We start from the raw sequence: 20,198 nt of genomic DNA on the forward strand, positions 1-20,198 counted from the left end.
CGTCTTCCCCTTCCCACGAAGTTTGACGTAAATTCTAAGCAATGTAGAGGCTTTGTGATGCAGTGCTCCTTGCACCTGGAGCTTTTGGCGGATCAGTTTCCTAAGGAGCGTGCTATGGTGGACTTTGTGATCAGTCTCTTGTCTGGAAGGGCCCTGGCTTGGGCTACTCCGCTCTGGGATCGTAGTGATCCAATTACATTGAACCTCACGGCTTTCCTGGCTGAATTCCGCAGCGTTTTTGAAGAACCAGCACGTGTCTCCTCTGCCGAGTCGGCTCTTCTTAACCTAAGTCAAGGGACTTCCTTCGTGGGAGACTATGCAGTCCAGTTTCGTATCCTTGCTTCAGAATTGGCATGGAACGACGAGGCCTTGTGTGCTATATTTAAAAAGGGACTTTCTAGTAATATAAAGGACGCTCTTGCTGCACGAGATTCTCCATCTAACCTGTGTGAGCTGATCCATTTGGCCACACGAATTGATGTAAGTTTTTCTGAAAGACAGGAGAAGCTACAAAAAGAAAGTGGATTTTCTGAAAAGGCTATGCCAAAGGATCATACTCGTCTCACACTGGAGGAAAGATCCAGACGTCGCAGCAAAAATTTATGTCTATACTGTGCCAGTCCGGAGCATTTCCTTAAAGACTGTTCTTCCCGTTATCAGAATCCAGAAAAACATCCGAATCCAGGATATGTAGGAGGGACTTCTCTGGGTGTGTGCACCGTCTCTTCTCATTTGAATATCTCTGTACAAGTCCACGTTTCTGCTCAGACTTCTTTCTTCGCTACAGCATTTTTGGACTCAAGAGAGGCAATTTTATCGATGCCTCTCTCGTGCATGAATATCGCCTTCCTGTGAGTCGCCTTGCCAAGCCACTGTTCATATCTTCTGCCGATGGACAAAATCTGGACTGTAGAGTGCTATATTGCACGGAGTCTCTTCTTCTGCAGGTCGGAGTCTCACTTAAGGAGAGGATTGAACTCTTTGTGCTCCTTCATTGTACTTCCCAGATACTGCTCGGTCTTCCTTGGGTCCAACTCCATTCCCTGCAGCTTGACTGGAAATCCGGAGAGGTCATTCGCTGGGGCAATGCTGCCATAATCGTTTATCTAGAGTCGGTCCAGCCTAAAATTCTTTCTGCTATTTCTCCGATGCCAGGTCTGCCTACCCCCTATCAAGATTTTTCTGATGTCTTTTGTGAAAGACAGGTCGAGACTTTGCCTCCACATCGTCCTTACGACTGCCCAATTGATTTACTGCCTGGGACTAAGCCACCTCGGGGTAGAATCTATCCTTTGTCCATCCCAGAGACTCAAGCCATGCAAGAATACATCCAAGAGAACCTCCAAAAAGCATTTATCCGGGAGTCTTCGTCACCGGCCGGAGCCGAGTTCTTCTTTGTCAGCAAGAAGGATGGTTCTCTTTGTCCTTGTATAGATTTCAGAGGTCTCAACAAGATCACGGTCAAGAATAGTTATCCTTTGATCTCTGAAATTTTTGATCGTCTTCAGGGGGCCAAAGTCTTCTTCAAACTGGATTTGCATGGTGCCTACAACCTGAGTCGAATTTGAGAGGGAGACGAATGGAAAACGTCTTTCAACACCCGCAATGGACATTTTGAGTATCTTGTGATGCCTTTTGGCCTTTGCAATGCTCCAGCTGTTTTCCAGGAATTCGTTAATTATATATTCCACGACCTTCTCTATACCTGTGTAGTCATTTATCTGGATGACATACTCCTTTATTCTTCCAATTTGAAACAGCATCGTACTCATGTTCGTCTGGTCCTATGATGCCTTCGGAAGAATCATCTCTATGCCAAACTGGAGAAATGCCTTTTTGAGAAATCCAGTCTTCCTTTTCTAGGATATATTGTCTCTCATCAAAGACTGCAAATGGATCCAATAAAATGGTCTGCGATTTTGGATTGGCCTCGCCCTACCAGTCTGCGGGCTATTCAACGTTTCCTGGGATTTGCAAACTTCTATCGCCAGTTCATCCCACATTTTTCTTCTGTGGTCCCTCCCATTTTAGTTCTCACCAAGAAGGGCGCTAACCCGAAGTTGTGGCCTCCTGAGGACGAGGAAGCCTTCTCTAGCTTAAAGTCTGCTTTTGCTTAAGCTCCCGTGCAATCAAGACCGAATTTTTTCATTCATTTCCGCCCAGCTAATAAGAATTTCAGAGCTGATGCCCTCTCCAGATCTTCTGATGTTGTGGGTTTGGATCCCACTCCAAGACATATTATCCCTCCTGATCGTCTGATTTCTGCAACTCCAGACGATCTTCTACAGCAGCCTCCTGGTAAAACTTTTTTACCAATCAGAGTTCTAAACTGGGGTCATTCTTCTTTATTGGCTGGCCATCCTGGAATACGCAAGACACTTCTTCTTATCTCCCGACACTATTGGTGGCCACGTCTTTGGCCAGAATTTGTGCGTTCCTGTACCACTTGTGCTCGAGACAAGACCTCTCGACTGAGACTCGCAGGACTTTTGCAGCCGTTGCCCATTCCTGAGTCTCCATGGACTCACATTGCTATGGATATAATTACCGACCTTCCACCATCACATAATAACACAGTTATCTGGGTTGTGGTGGACCGTTTTTCTAAAATGGCTCATTTCATCCTTCTCTCCTGGTTATAAAGTTTGGTTATCTTCTAAATTAATCCGGCTTAAAATCCCAAGTTACAAACTTGGTCCTCGTTTCCTGGGCCTGTTCGAGGTATTACAAAAAATCAATCCAGTTTCATACAAACTCCGCTTGCCACCTTCTTTACGTATTCCTAACCAGAGGCGGCTCTAGACTTTTTGAGGCCTTAGGCAAAAATAAATCTGAGGCCCCCAAGCGCGATAAAAAAGAAGAATAAAAAAAAAAAAAAAAAAAAGAAATAAACATTTAAAAAAAGAAAATTTCCACGGGGCTTCCCTACCGAGGTTGACGAGCAAAAAAATAAATAAAAAAAATGCACTGCACTATATCTATTTATCAGTGGGTATGTAGTTTAAAGTGCTGCTTTATAAAGCAACTCACCAATGATGTCTTCTCTAATTTGTGTCGTTGCCTTCTCTTCCCCATTTGGTCCAGGCCATCATCACGATTTCTTCCACACACAATTCTTCACCGTTAAACCTGCAAAACAAACCTATTTGGCTCCGCACTTTTTTTTCCATGGGTGACAAGAGTATACATGGGTGACAGAGGGGTGTACAGAGGGGTGTAGAGAAGTGTACATGGATGACAGAGGGGTGTAGAGGAGTGTACAGAGGGGTGTAGAGGAGCGTACATGGGTGACAGAGGGGTGTAGAGAAGTGTACATGGGTGACAGAGAGGTGTAGGAGTGTACAGAGGGGTGTAGAAGAGTGTACATGGATGAAAGAGGGGTGTAGAGGAGTGTACATGGGTGACAGAGGGGTGTAGAGGAGTGTACATGGGTGACAGGGGTGTAGAGGAGTGTACATGGGTGACAGAGGGGTGTGGAGGAGTGTACATGGGTGACAGAGGGGTGTAGAGGCGTGTACATGGGTGACAGAGGGGTGTAGAGGAGTGTACATGGATGACAGAGGGGTGTAGAGGAGTGTACATGGGTGACAGAGGGGTGTAGAGGAGTGTACATGGGTGACAGAGGGGTGTAGAGGAGTGTACATGGGTGACAGAGGGGTGTAGGGGAGTGTAAAGAGGGGTGTAGGGAGGTGTACAAGGGTGAGAGATGGGTGAAGAGAAGTGAACATGGGTGAGGGGGGCATAGGGGGTAACAGAGGGGTGGACAGGGGTGACAGAGGGGTGGACATGGGTGACAAGGATGTGGTCGGGGGTGGACAATGGAGGGTGAACAAGGGTGACAGGGATGGACAGGAGTGACAGAGGGTTGGATGGGGGGGTGGACATGGATGACAGGAGGGTGGACATGGGAGACAGGGGGTCAAAGGGGTGGACAAGGGTGACAAGGGGGTAAAAGAGGGATAGGAGTGACAGAGATGGGTGGACTGGAGTAACAAAGGGACAGATGGGTGAACAGGAGGGTGGACATGGGTGACAGGGTAGACTACGGGGGTAGATGGGGGTAAACATGGGTGACAGGGATGGACAGGGGAGTGGACAAGGCGGACATGGATGACAGGAGGGTGGACATGAGTGACGGGATGATAGGAGGGTGGACATAGGTGAGGGGGGGGGTGGACATGGGTGACAGGGAGAAGGGTGGACATAGATGACAGGAGGGTGGACATGGATGAAGGGGATGGACATGGATGACAGGAGGGTGGACATGGATGACAGGGGGGTGGACATGGGTGACAGGAGGGTGAACATGGGTGACAGGGGAGTGGACAGGAGGGTGAACAGGGTTGACAGGAGGGTGAACAGGGGTGACTGGAGGGTGAACATGGGTGTGAACAGGGGTGACAGGAGGGTGAACAGGGGTGACAGGAGGGTGGACAGGGGTGACAGGAGGGTGAACATGTTTTATAACATTATTACGGACAGTGTACACACCTGACATCCTAACTGGCCATGGTGTAGGATGAGTATGGACTGGATCGGTGTTTCCCAACCAGGTGCCTCTGGCTGTTGCAAAACTACAACTCCCAGCATGCCTGGACAGACTTAGGCTGTCCGGGCATGCTGGGAGTTGTAGTTTTGCAACAGCTGGAGGCACCCTGGTTGGGAAACACTGGACTGGATATTTATATCATTGAGTATATTGCTATATTTACATCCAGAGCTACCAGAGTAACACCACTTAAAGGGCCCCTGATCCTCGATGAGCAAGCAGGGCACCAAGGGGTTTCCCAACATGGTCCTGGGAGCCAGAGGAAAACATCTTGGACCGTAATCTCCGCATGCGAGTCCCAGCCTGTCACTCACCTCTGTCCCTCAGCTCCTAGCGCGCGCGCACCGGAGCTTTGAAATTTAAAGGGCCAGTGCACCCATAATTAGTGTTCACACCTGCACTTTTCTTATAAGTTTTTGCTCCTTCCTAGTAGCCCTGCCGGATCTTTGTTTGTTTTGCGCCTCAGAGAAAGCAGTGCAATTATTCCTTGCCGTGTACCAGACATTTGTATTCCGTGACCCGACTGTGTTTCTAGCCGCCTGCCTATTGACCTTCCGCTACCCTACTGACTACGTTCCTGTGCCGCCTGCCCTGACCTCTAGCCCGCCCGACTACGTCCTGCCTATTCCTTTGGTACCACACTTCACCTCAGCCGCCTGTGTGGACGAGTCGTGCCAGGGGTAGCGACCTGGGTGTCGCCTGCCGCAGCAAGCTCAGCCCTCCTTGCGGCGGGCTCTGGTGAAAACCAGCGGCACCTTAGACTCTGCTCCCTGGCACGGCCCGCGTCATCTGCCACACTTGTCCAGCGGATCTACTACATCACTTGTTCCAGACTACCGTGGTATAACGAATCTACTACTCCCTGGGTACCTGCCGTCTGCGGTGAGTCTAACAAGGCACTTTTTAAGGACCAAGGCATTTTTCATTTTTGCACTTTTATTTTTTCCTCCTCCCCTTCTAAGAGCCATAACACTTAGAATTTTCCACCTACAGACGCATATGAGGGCTTGTTTTTTGCACCAATTATATTTTTGCACCACCAATAGTAATTTTGTGGGACAAAATTGAAGAAAAAAGCCCCTTTTAAACCTTTGAGGCTTCTGTTTCTACGCAGTGCACTTTTTCAGTAAAAATGCCACATTTTACGTATTCTGTAAATCCATACAATTAAAACAATGCAAAGTTTATATAGGTTTTGTTTTATTTTACTACTTTTAAAAAATTCAAACTTTTTGTACCGAAATAAGTATGCATAAAATTGTCCACTTCTGACCCCTATAACTTTTTAATTTTTTTTCTATACCAAGCTGTATGAGGGCAAATTTTTTGCATTGTAATCTGTTGTTTTTATCGGTACCATTGTGGTATTGATCAGACTTTTTAATTGCTTTTTACTTAATTTTTCTGGGATGTGACATGATAAAAAAAAAAAACAACACAATTATGTTTTTTTTTCACGTTTAAGCCATTTACCTTACAGAATATATTTTAATATTTCGCACAATTAAACATGTGGTGATATCTAATATGTTCATTTTCATTATGTTTACATGTTTTTATATGGGAAAAGGGAGGTGATTCGAACTTTTAATATGGAAGGAGTTAATGGGTGTTTTTTAAAACTTTTATTTAACTATTAATTTATTTTTTTACATTTTTTTTGTCCCTTTAGGGAACTTTTAGGAGGAATTATTAGATTCCTCATACAGATCAATGCAGTCCTATTCTACTACATTGATGTATGTAATCTGTGCTTCATTGGTAGAACTGGGTGCAGCCAGGCTCTATCAATTACAGAGGAGTAGCAGCCATGGAAGGAGAGGTAAACACATGCGCTGCGGGTGGGCGGACCACCAGGGGTGGTTTAAAGGTCCCTTAAGACGCCGCTGTGAGCTTTGACAGCGGCGATCAAAAGGGTTGATAGCCGGCCACGCATGCCGATACGTATCTATTTATTTATTTATCTATTTATTTATGCATTCTTCTATTATTAACATGTATTTATTTATTGAATTTACTAGTAATATTTTTATAATTATTAATTACTAATATTTAATACTTTTTCATACTCCTTTTTCATCCCTTCATATTGTGATCTTACAGATATGCATAGTGAACTCTTCTTTTACTTATCTATTTATTTATTTAAGTGGTATATGAGCTGTCATTTTGTGATGCATCTGCCACATTTTCTGTGCATCTAGTTCTACACGATTACTTATGCGTGCATCCATTCATACAATTATATATATACTATATATACATTTACTGTGCATCCAGTTACTGTGCAAAATCAGGGAATGAAGAGTGTTGCTGATATTATGGCCTGTGTCATAAATATATTTATATGTGCATTCATTCATAGCACACACTAGTGGGTATGTTCTATTTACCTAGTACTACTATCTGATAAGATCCTGTTAGAAATATATATGTAAATATTCACTTATTTCTTTCCCCTGACATACCTACCTCAATATGTTTACTGTAAATATATCGGATTAGTATATCTAATTAATTGTAAATATACTGTACCTACGCAATCTATTTATCCTAAAGACACCTTATTCCCCGCAGCGACTTACGATGACATATAATAGCCGCTGACATGTTATAGCCGCTCGCTCTGATGGGCCTGTGTTACGGCTTAGCCCGAAGATGCGTGGCGATTAGATATGGCACGATCACGTGACTCCCGCCTGTAGCAACTCGTCCTAAACAACCAACGAGGATCATGCGGCCGCTCCAGTCATACACACAGCGGGCCATTTCCGGCTTACTCTGCCACCGCTGCGGTTTCTAAATCTTTCCCTGCATTCATACTAATTGTGACAAAGGATGGTTTACTTGTTATTATGCATATCATTTTATATTTTTATGTCATAATTGTCTATATGATGCTTTGTATGCTCTGTGTTTGTAATGCACTGTGACCACGCCGCCTATTTTTTGGCACTAATTTTCATACTATTTAAGTTTGTACTACACATATTTTATGTACCCTGACCTGAGGAAGGGAGGGTTCCTCCTGAAACGTGTCATCTTCACCCCTTTTATTATTTTTGTTTATTCAATAATCGGTTCTAGTGAGGACCATTCTACTACACTCTGGCTTCCTTGTATCCATTTGATGAGTCTGCAGTGCCTGGCATTTAAAAGGGTCCTCTTCTCTCCACGCCTCTTATACGACTGGGGCGGCCCCATAGACATATACTGTAAGTCTGTCTAGGTCATGTGACAAAGAGTCGGGAAAGAACGCACTAAGAGTGATTGGTTGGGGTGTGAGCACTCTGACTTCAACCGATCAGAAGTTTTTATTGAATGACAGGTACCAGTTAAGTTTGAGCTACACATTTTTAGTGGTATTGTTGTGATGTCCTTTTGATACCAATATAACTCCTGTTGCTTGTGGGTTTTTTTTCTCTAGGATGGCACGACTGACTAGGCGTGTGCCTGCCTCAAGTAACAAAGAGCCTGCCTCAAGACAAACAGAAGCTTTTGGTGAAGATGATCAGGATATAACAGCAAGACGGTAATTTTGTTTTACAATAAAATAATTTACTCGCATTTATACATAAGTATGCGGAGCAAATGGATCAGTTGCTTCATACTTTGTTAGCCACGTGCATCTTATGTCATGTAACATATAGGAGAGAAAAATTAGGGAATGAAGTGTTGCTGATATTATGGCCTGTGTCATAAAGGTGGCCAAACACATTGGATTGATGCCAGCTGAGCTAAGTCAGCCCTGGGTCGGTCACGGTCAATCACGCTGGCATTTAGGATGTGTATTACCCAGAAATGTTTCCAGCCAAGAGGGTATTTGTTTTACATTCATGTTCCTGTTTCACAAAGGACAAGTTTATCAAGCCAGAAGAGATAGAAATTGTACAAACACTATTCTGCTACCACATTGCTCCATGGCTTACAAGTCATGACCTCTGTCACCTTACGCCCTGTGATAGGGAATTGTAACACAGCTAACCATGAGTTAAAGTCTTCTACATATTCACCACAGTGAGCCAAGCTGTAAAGACACTCTTCAGTAGAGTTATCCTTAACTGGACTATGTGTATCTCCCTTAGTAACAAGTGCTTATAGTGTATCAGAGACTTTCCCCACATATTTTGGTATGGTGTCCAAACCTCATTCACTAAAACTAAAGACTGTAATCCGCTCACTACAATTTTACAAGTAAAGTTGGTCCTGTTTTGCAAGGTTACATTCGTATCTGGATTAAGTTATTGGCTCATACCATCATGGGTACACCAGCACACAGATACCACACACTATTAGTGTACCCTGGGGTCAAGGGCTCTCATAATCGTGCAGATGCCCAATCACAAAAGTTGCAAGGCACAAGACAGGGACAGGATTCAGCCAGACCACAAAGCTACTGTGAAAACAATAGACATCACTAGAGGTACTACACCCACCTGCCCTGCACTACTACTCCTATCCTCCTCGGGGGTATCACACTAGCCCAGATGGACCAACAAAGTCACAAGTAGACGGTGGTCTTTTGATCCCTGTGTCCGCGCCACAGTATAAATTGGAATACCTTTTAAGCAGCGTACAGCCCATGCATGATGTGAACAGCACCTTACACGAGAAGAATTATCAAAAATAGGTTCAAAGAAAAGCAGAGCCAGAAGTGGTAGATTTGTCATCTGCCTATAAGGTTGCTACTCCCTATGTTGAGGCTACTCTATATTGGTGCAAGGCAGCAACCCAGTTAAAAAAAACTAAAAAATATTTTAAATATATTTCAGGCCCATGATGAATATGAACAATGAAAATTCTGGACATGAAGATTCTGGAGAAATAAGAAGAAGCCATAGTGAGACACATAATTTAGTTGAGACAATAGTCAAATCCAGTAAATGTCCACATGTAAATGACACTTTAAAACTAACAGAATGTTACTTATATATAAACAAGTAATAAGGGGCGCACTCATTTTTGCTGCCCTAGATTAAAGTTGCTTAACCCTTTCATGATTAGGGTTTGAAGAGATGTGCACACCTTTAATAGCTGTTGGCCAAACAGCTTGTTTAGACAACAGCTATTCCTCCCAATTCCCCCATACACATGTACAGTCAGCTCAGCCAAGCATGCATCTGTTTTCCATATGGAGAAGAAAGAAAACTGGAGCCCAGCACCTCTAAGGAGCTGGGGTTTCTAGCGAGGACCAAAGATTGGGTATTGAAATTCATCACCCCCTGAGGATATCTGCTGGGGCTTCCCATACACATTAGATAAACCAAAATCGCTGGATTTGCCTGACTTTTCTATAATGCGTATCGGACCATTACAGGGGTATTCCAGTTCCCTCACAGCTCCCGCTCCAGCACCTTCTAGTTCCCTGCTGTCACTTCATTTTCCTGTTTCTGGGATAAGACTTCTCAGTAGGACCTTCTGCTTCAGCCAGTGATTGGCTAGGTGGGCAGGTCCTGCTCATTTTAGAGGCCAAAACAAGCAGTGAAGAGAGCGAGACTGTAAGGAGCTAGAACAAAACCTGTTTTGAGCAGTAAATGGCTGAGTAGGTAAGTATCACTTATATTTCATTTTTACTGCATCCTTAGAGTAATATAAAAAATATGATACGGAATGCCCTTGTGATATCTATATATATATATATATCTTATACTGTATACGTTTAATATTTTTATGTGTACCTTATCATGTTTTTACCTTTTCTTCCTAAGTAATGGTGTTACAGGGAAAAGGAGTTACAAGTTTGGTCCTTACGCTTCTGAATTTATTTTTGCATGGTTTATTGAGGTGAGTGTGAAATATTTTAGACCTAAATGAAAAGCATTTATCCATTTAAGCCATTTTCAAGCTCAACTGACTGACCCACAGTGCAGCTTTAAATGTGCTTAGTTAATTGCATAATTAGATCATTAGCACACAGTGTAAATTATATCAGTGATCAATAAAAGCATAATAAAACATATAGGGCATAGCTGCCGCAAGTGATCAATATTTCATATTCATGTGCCGTGATTCAGGTGCGTGCTCATTCATAGGAACACATCGCCACTATGAATGAGCACCTGAATCACGGCACATGAATATGAAATATCGATCACTTGCTGCAGCAATGCCCTATTGTTTATGTAAACATGTTTTATTATGCTTTTATTGATCACTAATGTAATTTACACTGTGTGCTAATGATGTAATTAGAGATGAGCAAAGTTACAGTGATTCGATTCGTCACGAAATTCGAGGCTCGGCGGTTGCTTACTTTAGCCTGCATAAATTAGTTCAGCTTTCAGGTGCTCTGGTGCTGGAAAAGGGGGATACAGTCCTAGGAGAGTCTCCAGCCCACCGGAGCACCTGAAAGCTGAACTAATTTATGCAGGCTAAAGTCAGCAACCGCCGAGCCGCGAAGTTTGTGATGAATTGAATCACTGTAACTTCGCTCATCTCTAGATGTAATTATGCAATTAACTAAGCACGTTTAAGGCTGCACTGTGGGTCAGTCAGTTGAGCATGAAAATGGCGACATGAGGTCGTCAAAACATTGCTTCTGTATGACACTTTAATGATGCAATAACATTTTCACCCTTTTTGCACTAAGTTCCGTGTGCAGCTGTTTTTCTAGTGAGTACAATGGATTTTTGTTTTTTTGTGGAGCCACAAAATGGCCATATTTGGGCTAGACAATAAATGGAGTATGACCAAGCATTTATGCTGCCACTAAATTCACTTGGGAACAATTAACCCCTTATGGACCAAGCATTTTTTAGTTTTTGTACTTTTGTTTTTACCTCCTTACATTTTAAAAATCATAACCCTTTCAATTTTGCACCTAAAAATCCATATGATGGCTTTTTCTTTTTGTGCCACCAATTCACTTTGTAATGTCATCAGTCATTTTACCCAAAAATCTACGGCGAAACGGAAAAAAAAATCATTGTGCGACAAAATTGAAGAAAAAACGCAAATTTTTTACTTTTGGTTGCTTCTGCTTCTACGCAGTACATTTTTCGGTAAAAATGACACCTCATCTTTATTCTGTAGGTCCATAATATTAAAATGATCCCCTACTTAATATATAGGTTTGATTTTGTCGTACTTCTGGAAAAAATCATAACTACATGCAGGAAAATGTATATGTTTAAAATTGGCATCGTCTGAAGCTAATTTTTTGCGCCGTGATCTGAAGTTTTTATTGGTACCATTTTTGTTTTGATCTGATTTTTTGATCGCTTTTTATTCATTTTTTTTTTATGGTATATAAAGTGACCAAAAATACGCTATTTTGGACTTTGGAATGCATTGATCAGTGTTTTCTGCGCCTGATTGCTCAAGCCTGGATTTAAGGCTTGGAGCAATCAGTCGCCGATCGGACACCTTCCGCTGTCCTCAGCTGTTTGGGACGCCGCGGCGGTCACGAACAGCTACGCTGAGCTAGCTGATATTGATTTCTCCCATTTTAGATGCCACGATCAACCTTGATCGTGGCGTTTAAATGGTTAATACCAGACATCAGCCCGATCAGCGATGTCCAGTATTAGCTGCGTGTTCTTGTTGCTGATTGCACCCGGACCCCGCAGATACGAAGCGCGCTCTGCTTCTGCACGCGCTTCACAGATTGGGAGCCAGCCACGGACGTAAATATACGTCCGTGGTCGTAAAGGGGTTATCCACCATAAGATGATTTTAGTACGTACCTGTCAAACAGTAACGGACATGCTTAGGAAGGATCTGTGCTTGTCTTGGGGCTAAGTGGCTATGTTGTGAGCTTACCATAACACTGTGGCTATCTTTTGGTGAACTGGCTATTTCCTGTTGGAGTTCCCCTGCTTCAACTACAAGTCCCATGATTCCTTGTTTGTGTTTCCACACATCTGCAACCCCACCCATTGAAGCACTAATGAGCTTCATTCCATGCAATAGACCAGTGTTTTCTAACCAAGGTGCCTCCAGCTGTTGCAAAACTACAATTAGGCTATGTTCACATGACGGAATGTCCGCATGCACTTCTCATAGATGGCTATGCATTCCGTGCGGATTCCGTACAAAGAATTAACATATTCATTCTTTGTGCGGACACGGAAAATGGAATTTCCATGCGGAAACATCTGGCACAGAAATTCCGCCGTGTGCACAGCTCAGCAGAATCCCGTTAAATTCAACTGGACTCTGCTACAGCGGAAATTCTGACTTGTGAACATGGCCTTACTTGCAGAATGATCTCCCAACCCTCCCCCCTTCCCCCCACCCACCCAGTGGTTGCTCCACCCATTAAGCAGCACAGGTTCCCTTTCATCACCTGACTAGTGATGTGATATCTCGGGCCGCACTGTAACTTGTGAAAACCTGAGATGACACTCAATTCATATGTTGTTAAATATTAACTTTTGGGCAAAAATCAAAGAAGAATTGCAAGACCACCATCACACACAGGTACAAACACTATATTATAACCTACACAAACTTTACAGCCCCTCTAGCTTAGTCAAATAAAAAAAAAATCCTGGAATACCCCTTTACAGAGGTACTTTGGGCAAATTTTTTGTTTATGCTTTATGCCCAGGCTGCCACCTTTAAAATGAATAAACTTTAACTTACCTCCCGCTGCTCCCCCTGGGCTGCTGATATTGGTCTCCCATCCTCCGGCCTGGTTTTTTTCGTGAGCAGTGTCCACTTTAAGCTTTTATTGTTCCCACTGTTGTGAAAAGACAGGAATCCCCTTCATTTTACATAGTATACAAAGCACCACTGATTTCTTACATACATACTTCTTGCATTTTATGTTATTGCCAGTGCACTGTTTTTCTGTATATGTAGCAGTATATAATATTGCAGTGTATTTAGATAGATAGATAGATAGATAGATACAAAGATAATATAATATTTCCGTTCTGTTGCTAGATAAATAGATAGATTTTTATTATGTATATACTTAGCCGATTCTTTTCTTCTTCTTTTTTTCAGCATACTGCAGAAATACAGATATCTGATCTGGGTTTCACTTAATATTCTAATTGTTGGCGGTAAGTCTACACCCAATGAATTATGTATGAATAAGCCTTTACCCCAAAAATAAATGTTAAAAAAATTAAAACTTTCAAAAATGTTATAAATGCAGCTGCCCTCATATTTTGGCTGTAATAGAAAGGAACCTACCCAGGTATCAATTCTGTTTAAGATCCAACCCAAGGTTACAATGGAACACCTTATCTTCAACAGAAGGCAATTCTAAAATGTGCGACTTTTTACAAAATGCTGTCCACAGACAGTTTTGTAAGCCAAGTCTGGCTTGTGTAGATTTGGGCCCAATTGTGCATCAGGACTCCTGTGTATTCTACTTTTGCTCTGCATGTACCTTGACTACTTTTCTCTTTGGTTTTCTGTTTCAAATATTTGTTGCACTGGTCATTTTATCTTTTATCTATACTGTATTTTGGTATATGTTCAGTCTATGTTTATCTACACTGTATTTACACTTGTTACTAAGATACAAAAACCAGGGGACTGAGAGCATTGGTGCGGTCGCTGTGGGGGCTTAGGGTAAGCCATTTAAATGGGTATTCCAGCAAAAAACTTTTTTTCTTCTTCTTTTAAAACCCTTTGGGGACCGAGTCCATTTTGACCCTAAGGACCAGAGCATTTTTTGCAATTCTGACCACTGTCACTTTAAACATTAATAGCTTTGAGATGCTTGTACTTATGAATTTGATTCAGAGATTGTTTTTTCGTGACATATTCTACTTTATGTTAGTGGTAAATTTTTGTCGATACTTGCATCATTTCTTGGTGAAAAATTCCAAACTTTCATGAAAAATGTGAAAATGTTGTATTTTTATAACTTTGAAGCTCTCTGCTTGTAAGGAAAAGGGATATTCCAAATACATTACATATTGATTCACATATACAATATGTCTACTTTATGTTTGCATCATAAAGTTGACAAGTTTTTACTTTTTGAAGACATCAGAAAGCTTCAAATTATAGCAGCAATTTTCCAAGTAAATTCAAAATCTGAATTTTTCAGGGACCAGTTCAGTTTCAAAATGAATTTGAGGGTCTTTATGTTAGAAATACCCAATAGTGGACCCCATTATGAAAACTGCACCCCTCAATGTATTTAAAATGACATTCAGAAAGTTTGTTAACCCTTTAGGTGTTTCACAGGAAAAGCAGCAAAGTGGAGGCGAAAATTCAAAATCTTCATTTTTTACACTAACATGTTCTTGTAGACCCATATTTTTTATTTTTACAAGGGGTAAAAGGAGAAAAAGCCCCCAAAATGTGTAACCCAATTTCTCTCGAGTAAGGAAATACATCATATGTGGAAGTAAAGTGCTTTGTGGTTGCACTAGAGGGCTCAGAAAAGAAGGAGTGACAATGGGATTTTAGAGAGCGAATTTTGCTGAAATGGTTTTTGGGGGGCATGTTGCATTTAGGAAGCCCCTACAGTGCCAGAACAATGAAAAACACCCCACATGGCATACTATTTGGGAAACTACACCCCTCAATGCACGTAACAAGGGGTCCAGTGAGCCTTAACACCTCACAGGTGTTTGACGAATTTTCAATAAAGTTGGACGTGAAAATGAAAAATTTACTAATTCACTAAAATGCTGATGTTACCCCAAATTTTTCATTTTCACAAGGCATATTAGATGAAAATGTCCCCCAAAATTTGAAACCCCATTTCTCTCGAGTAAGGAAATATCTCATATGTGGATGTGCAGTGATCTGCGGGTGCACCAGAGGGCTCAGAAGGGAAGGAGCAACAATGGGATTTTGGAAAGCAAATTTTGGTGAAATGTTTTTTTGGGGGACATGTTACATTTAAGAAGCCCCCATGGTGCCAGAACAGCAAAAAACACCCCACATGGCACACTATTTGGGAAACTACCCCCTCAAGGAACGTAACAAGGTGTCCACTGGCGTTTGACAGATCTTTGTAACAGTGGGCTGTGCAAATGAAAAATTACATTCTTTATTTTCACGGACCACTGTTCCAAAAATCTGTCAGTCACCTGTTGGGTAATAAGGCTCACTATACCCCTTGTTACGTTCTGTGAAGGGTGTAGTTTCCAAAATGGGGTCACAGGTAGGTATTTATTTATTTTGCGTTTATGTCAGCAGCAGCCACCCCTGTGCAAATCGCCAGTTTAGGCCTTAAATGTACATGGCGCTCTCTCACTCCTGAGCCTTGTTGTGCACCCGCAGAGCATTTTACATCCACATATGGGGTATTTCCCGACTTGGAAGAAATTGTTTTACATATTCCGATCCCCATCTGGCTAGCGGTGGGGATCTAAATTCCCACGGGCGTACAGGTACGCCCTTAGTCCTTAAGTACCAAGACGCAAGGGCGTATCCATACGCCCGTGGCCCCTAACAGGTTAATATCAACTGGCTCCAGAAAGTTAAACAGATTTGTAAATTACTTATATTAAAAAATCTTAATCCTTCCAATAATTTTCAGCTGCTGAAGTTGAGTTGTTGTTTTCTGTCTGGCAACAGTGCTCTCCGCTGACATCTCTGCTTGTCTCGGGAACTGCACAGAGTAGAAGAGGTTTGCTATGTGGATTTGCTTCCACTCTGGACACTTCCCAGGACAGGTGTCAGAGAGAACTTAGACAGAAAAGAACAACTCAACTTCAGCAGCTTATAATAAGTATTGAAAGGAGTAAGATTTTTTAATAGAAGTAATTTACAAATCTGTTTAACTTTCTGGAGCCAGTTGATATACATAAAAGTTTTTTCATGGCTAACCCCTTTAAGCCTCTATTTTATTTTTATACACTCATGTTTGCATGGGGGCTATGGACAGGTTCTAAACACACACTAATCGTTCAGAAAATGAGATGTGAACATAGCCGAATATTACCACAAGCCGTGTTCACACACAGAACTTTGATCAGCATTTTTTAGCTAAAACCAGGAGTGGATTTTTCCAGTATATTTGTTTTGGCAAAAAGAAACTGACCAAAATACTACATGTAAATCCAGGTTTACTGTCAAAAAGTCAGAATTGTTCCATCAAGCTTATGTACTTTTTCTTTATTTCAGGGTTCATGTACTATTATTTTGATGACAATGCTTCATGTTTATCAGACAGGGAATCACTAAAAATTCAGCTGGTAAAATATTGATATTTTTGAGTATTACTCTATTTAAAAAAAGACTTACCTACTGAATATGCCTAAAATGACTTTGTTTCACAGAAACCTAGGACTATGAATTGTATAGTGCATTATTAACTTTCTCCTCTTTTTTGATCTTGTTGTCGTTGTATCATCACTGTTAGCATTTTTATTTTTATTGTAGGATAATTTCGTGCACAGAGAAATGGTGATCCAGATGGGTTATGGAAACACTAAGCTTTATCAAATTATTTGGATAGTGCGAGCTCATTTCAGACTGTTTCTAATAAATTACTAATGAACACTAAAAATATATTATTTTGAGGTTATTTTATTAGGTATTCTGTGAGCTGTGATATATAACACTGAAAAACCTATCCCCTATCCAAAGCATATGGGATAAGTTTTAGATTGCCGGGGGTCTGACAGCTGGGACCCCCATGATCTCCTGCACGGGGCCCTGGCTCTCCCTGTGAGCGGGGCATGCCGACTCCTGCACGAAAGCGGTGGCTGACACGCCCCCTCCAAGTATCTCTATGGGATGGCTGTTCGGCTATCTTCGGCTTTCCCATAGAGATATCGCAAAGGGGGCTGTGACGCTCTGTTCCTGAGGAGAGCCGGGGCCCTGTACAGGAGATCACTGGGATCCCAGGGGTCAGACCCGCCCCCGTGATCCCTGTGGATATGGAATACGTTTTTCAGCAAGAAACTTCTTTAATCCCTTATCGACCAGCACCAAATATATACTGTATTGCGCAGCCGTGCGGCAGGTCTATGAAGCAAGCTCAGGAGCTGAGCTTGCTTCTTATCCATTCAGTCCCGGCTGCTACCAGCAGCCAGGACCGGTGTCTAATGCCGGACATTGGCGATTGGCATTAACTCCTTTGACACCATGATTAAAGTTGATTGTGGCATCTAAAATGCACTCCCGGCAGATCAGCAGAGCTAATCGGGATCATCGCAGGAAAATCGCATTTCCCGATCATCTGAGAGGACGGTGCGAGGGCCCTTACCTGCTTCCTCACCGTCCGATTGGTGCTCCAAAGCTCCAGTCAGTCTTGGCAGGCTGGAGCAATGGATTACCGATAACACTGATCAATGCTAAGCTATGGCATAGCATTATTCAGTGTATGCAATCTAAATATTGCATGTAATAGCCCCCTTTGGGGACTAAAAAATCATGCAAAAAAAAAAAAAAAAAAACTGTTATTTAACCCCTTCCTTAATAAAAGTTTGAATCACCCCCCTTCCCCCCTTTTCCCCATATACATATATGTCAGAACTATAAGAATATATGGTTAATTCAACTGCACGATCAATGGCGTATATGTAAAAAAAAATACCAATGTCCAGAATTCCTTATTTTTGGTAACTTTGTATACCCTAAACAAATTTATAAAACGCGATCAAAAAGTCCTATCAAAACAAAAATGGTTAAAACTTACAGATCACAGCGCAAAAAATGAGCCCTTATACATCCCTGTATACAGAAAAATTTAAAAGTTATAGAGGTCAGAAGAGGACATTTTTAAACATGCTAATTTCCGTACAAAATGTTATAATTTTTTTAAAAGAATTAAAACAAAATAAAACCTATATAAGTTTGATATCATATTAATCGTATGGACCTACAGAATAAAGATAAGATGTCATTTTTTATGGAAAAGTACACTGCGTAGAATAGGAAGCCCCCAATTTACAAAATGGTGTTTTGTTTTATTTTTGTTTCGCCATACATTTTGTGGTGAAATGATTGATGTCGCTACAAAGTAATATTGGTGGCGTAAAAAACAAGCCCTCATATGGGTGTGTTGGTAGAAAATTAAAAGCGTTATAATTTTTAGAGGGTGAGGTGAAAGAAAACAAAAGTGCAATAATGAAAAAACTCTGTGTCCTTAAGGGGTTAAAAGAGTTATTCAGTATAAAAAAAAAAAAAAACTTATCCCCAATCCAGAGGATTGTGGGGGGTTAGACCACTGGGACCCCTCGTGATCTCCTGCCCAGCACCCCAGCTCTCCACATGAATGAAATGTGTCAAGCACGGCATGAAGCTGTGGGTGACACGACCCCCCACCCACCCCACCACCTCCATGCATCACTATGGGAGACACAGATGCTGCGTTCATGTATCTCCGGCTCTCCCATAGAGATGCATGGAGGGGGCGTGTTGACCACAGCTTTGTGTGGTGGTCGACAAAGCATTAATTATACAAAGAGCTGGGGCGCCGGGTGGGAGATCGCATGATCCCGCAATCTCACCCTTTTCTGCTATCCTGCCGGTACGCAGGGCATACAGGTACTGTACTGGCGTCCTGGGACTGAAGGACCGAGGGCGTACCTTTACGCCCTCGTCCCGTTAGAGTTTATACCACTCTCACAAGCACAGAACGGGTTAAACCCAGTGGGTCTCGGTTGCTACGGGCAGCCAGGACCCAGGACTGATGCCGGGCACCACCAATCGGGCCAATGCCCAGCATTAACCCTTTAGATGCTGTGATCAAACATGATTGTAGCGTCTAAAATGCGGGTGTAACGGTGCCGGTAGCTCAGTGGAGCTGATCGGGACATCTGTGGCGACATCGCGGGTCCCTCTTAGCCTTAGAGCAGCAGAGCGCCGATAACACTGATTTTTGATATGCTATGGCATAGTATTGATCAGTATATGCAATCAGAAGATTGCATGGTATAGGCCCCTATGGGGGCTAAAAAAAAATAAAAAATAAAGTGTAAAAAAAAAAAAAAAAAAAAGTGAATAAAAGAGAATTAACCCCTTCCCTAGTAAAAGTTTGAATCACCCCCCTTTTCCCATTTTTTTAAATAAAATAATGTAATAAAAAATAATCATATGTGGTAACGCCGTGTGCGTAAATGTCCGAACTATTAAAATATAAGGTTAGCTAAACCGCACGGTTGATGGCGTACATGTAAAAAAAAATACCAAAGTCCAAAATTGTGCATTTTTGGTCACTTCGTATACCATATAAAAATAATAAAAAGTGATCAAAAAGTCCCATCAAAACAAAAACGATAAAAACTACAGAAAATGGTGCAAAAAATGAGCTCTCAAATTGCCCTGTATGCTGAAAAATAAAAAAGTTATAGGGGTCAGAAGATGACAATTTTAACCCCTTAAGGACCCGGGGTTTTTCAGTTTTTGCATTTTCGTTTTTTCCTCCTTACCTTTAAAAAATCATAACTCTTTAAATTTTGCACCTAAAAATCCATATTATGGCTTATTTTTGCGCCACCAATTCTGCTTTGTAATGACATCAGTCATTATACCCAAAAATCTACAACAAAACGGAAAAAAAAAATCATTGTGCGACAAAATTGAAGAAAAAACACAATTTTGTAACTTTTGGGGGCTTCCGTTTCTACGCAGTACATTTTTCGGTAAAAATTACACCTTCTGTTTATTCCGTAGGTCCATACGATTAAAATGATACCCTACTTATATAGGTTTGATAATCATAACTAAATGAAGGAAAATTTATAAGTTTAAAATTGTCATCTTCTGACCACTATAACTT

General features: G+C 41.8%; 1 protein-coding gene across 10 annotated transcripts in view; it reads left to right on the forward strand.

The window, feature by feature from the left end:
* LOC130275594 (uncharacterized) overlaps positions 1-20,198 on the forward strand; it is a 46,488-nt gene that overhangs the window by 11,152 nt on the left and 15,138 nt on the right. For 5 of the 10 annotated variants that reach the window (XM_056523758.1, XM_056523754.1, XM_056523753.1 and 2 more), the window contains exons 2-6: positions 7,977-8,081; positions 9,322-9,389; positions 10,258-10,333; positions 13,502-13,560; positions 16,595-16,665. In XM_056523758.1, the coding sequence (XP_056379733.1) occupies positions 7,977-8,081; positions 9,322-9,389; positions 10,258-10,333; positions 13,502-13,560; positions 16,595-16,665 (379 nt within the window). Of the gene's footprint in view, positions 1-7,640; positions 7,878-7,976; positions 8,082-9,321; positions 9,390-10,257; positions 10,334-13,501; positions 13,561-16,594; positions 16,666-16,852; positions 16,991-20,198 lie in introns of those variants that run through there. The other 5 variants (XM_056523762.1, XM_056523761.1, XM_056523760.1 and 2 more) reach the window with 3 other exon arrangements.

The sequence above is a fragment of the Hyla sarda genome, chromosome 6 (genome assembly GCF_029499605.1).
Source record: "Hyla sarda isolate aHylSar1 chromosome 6, aHylSar1.hap1, whole genome shotgun sequence".
Taxonomy (NCBI): domain Eukaryota; kingdom Metazoa; phylum Chordata; class Amphibia; order Anura; family Hylidae; genus Hyla; species Hyla sarda.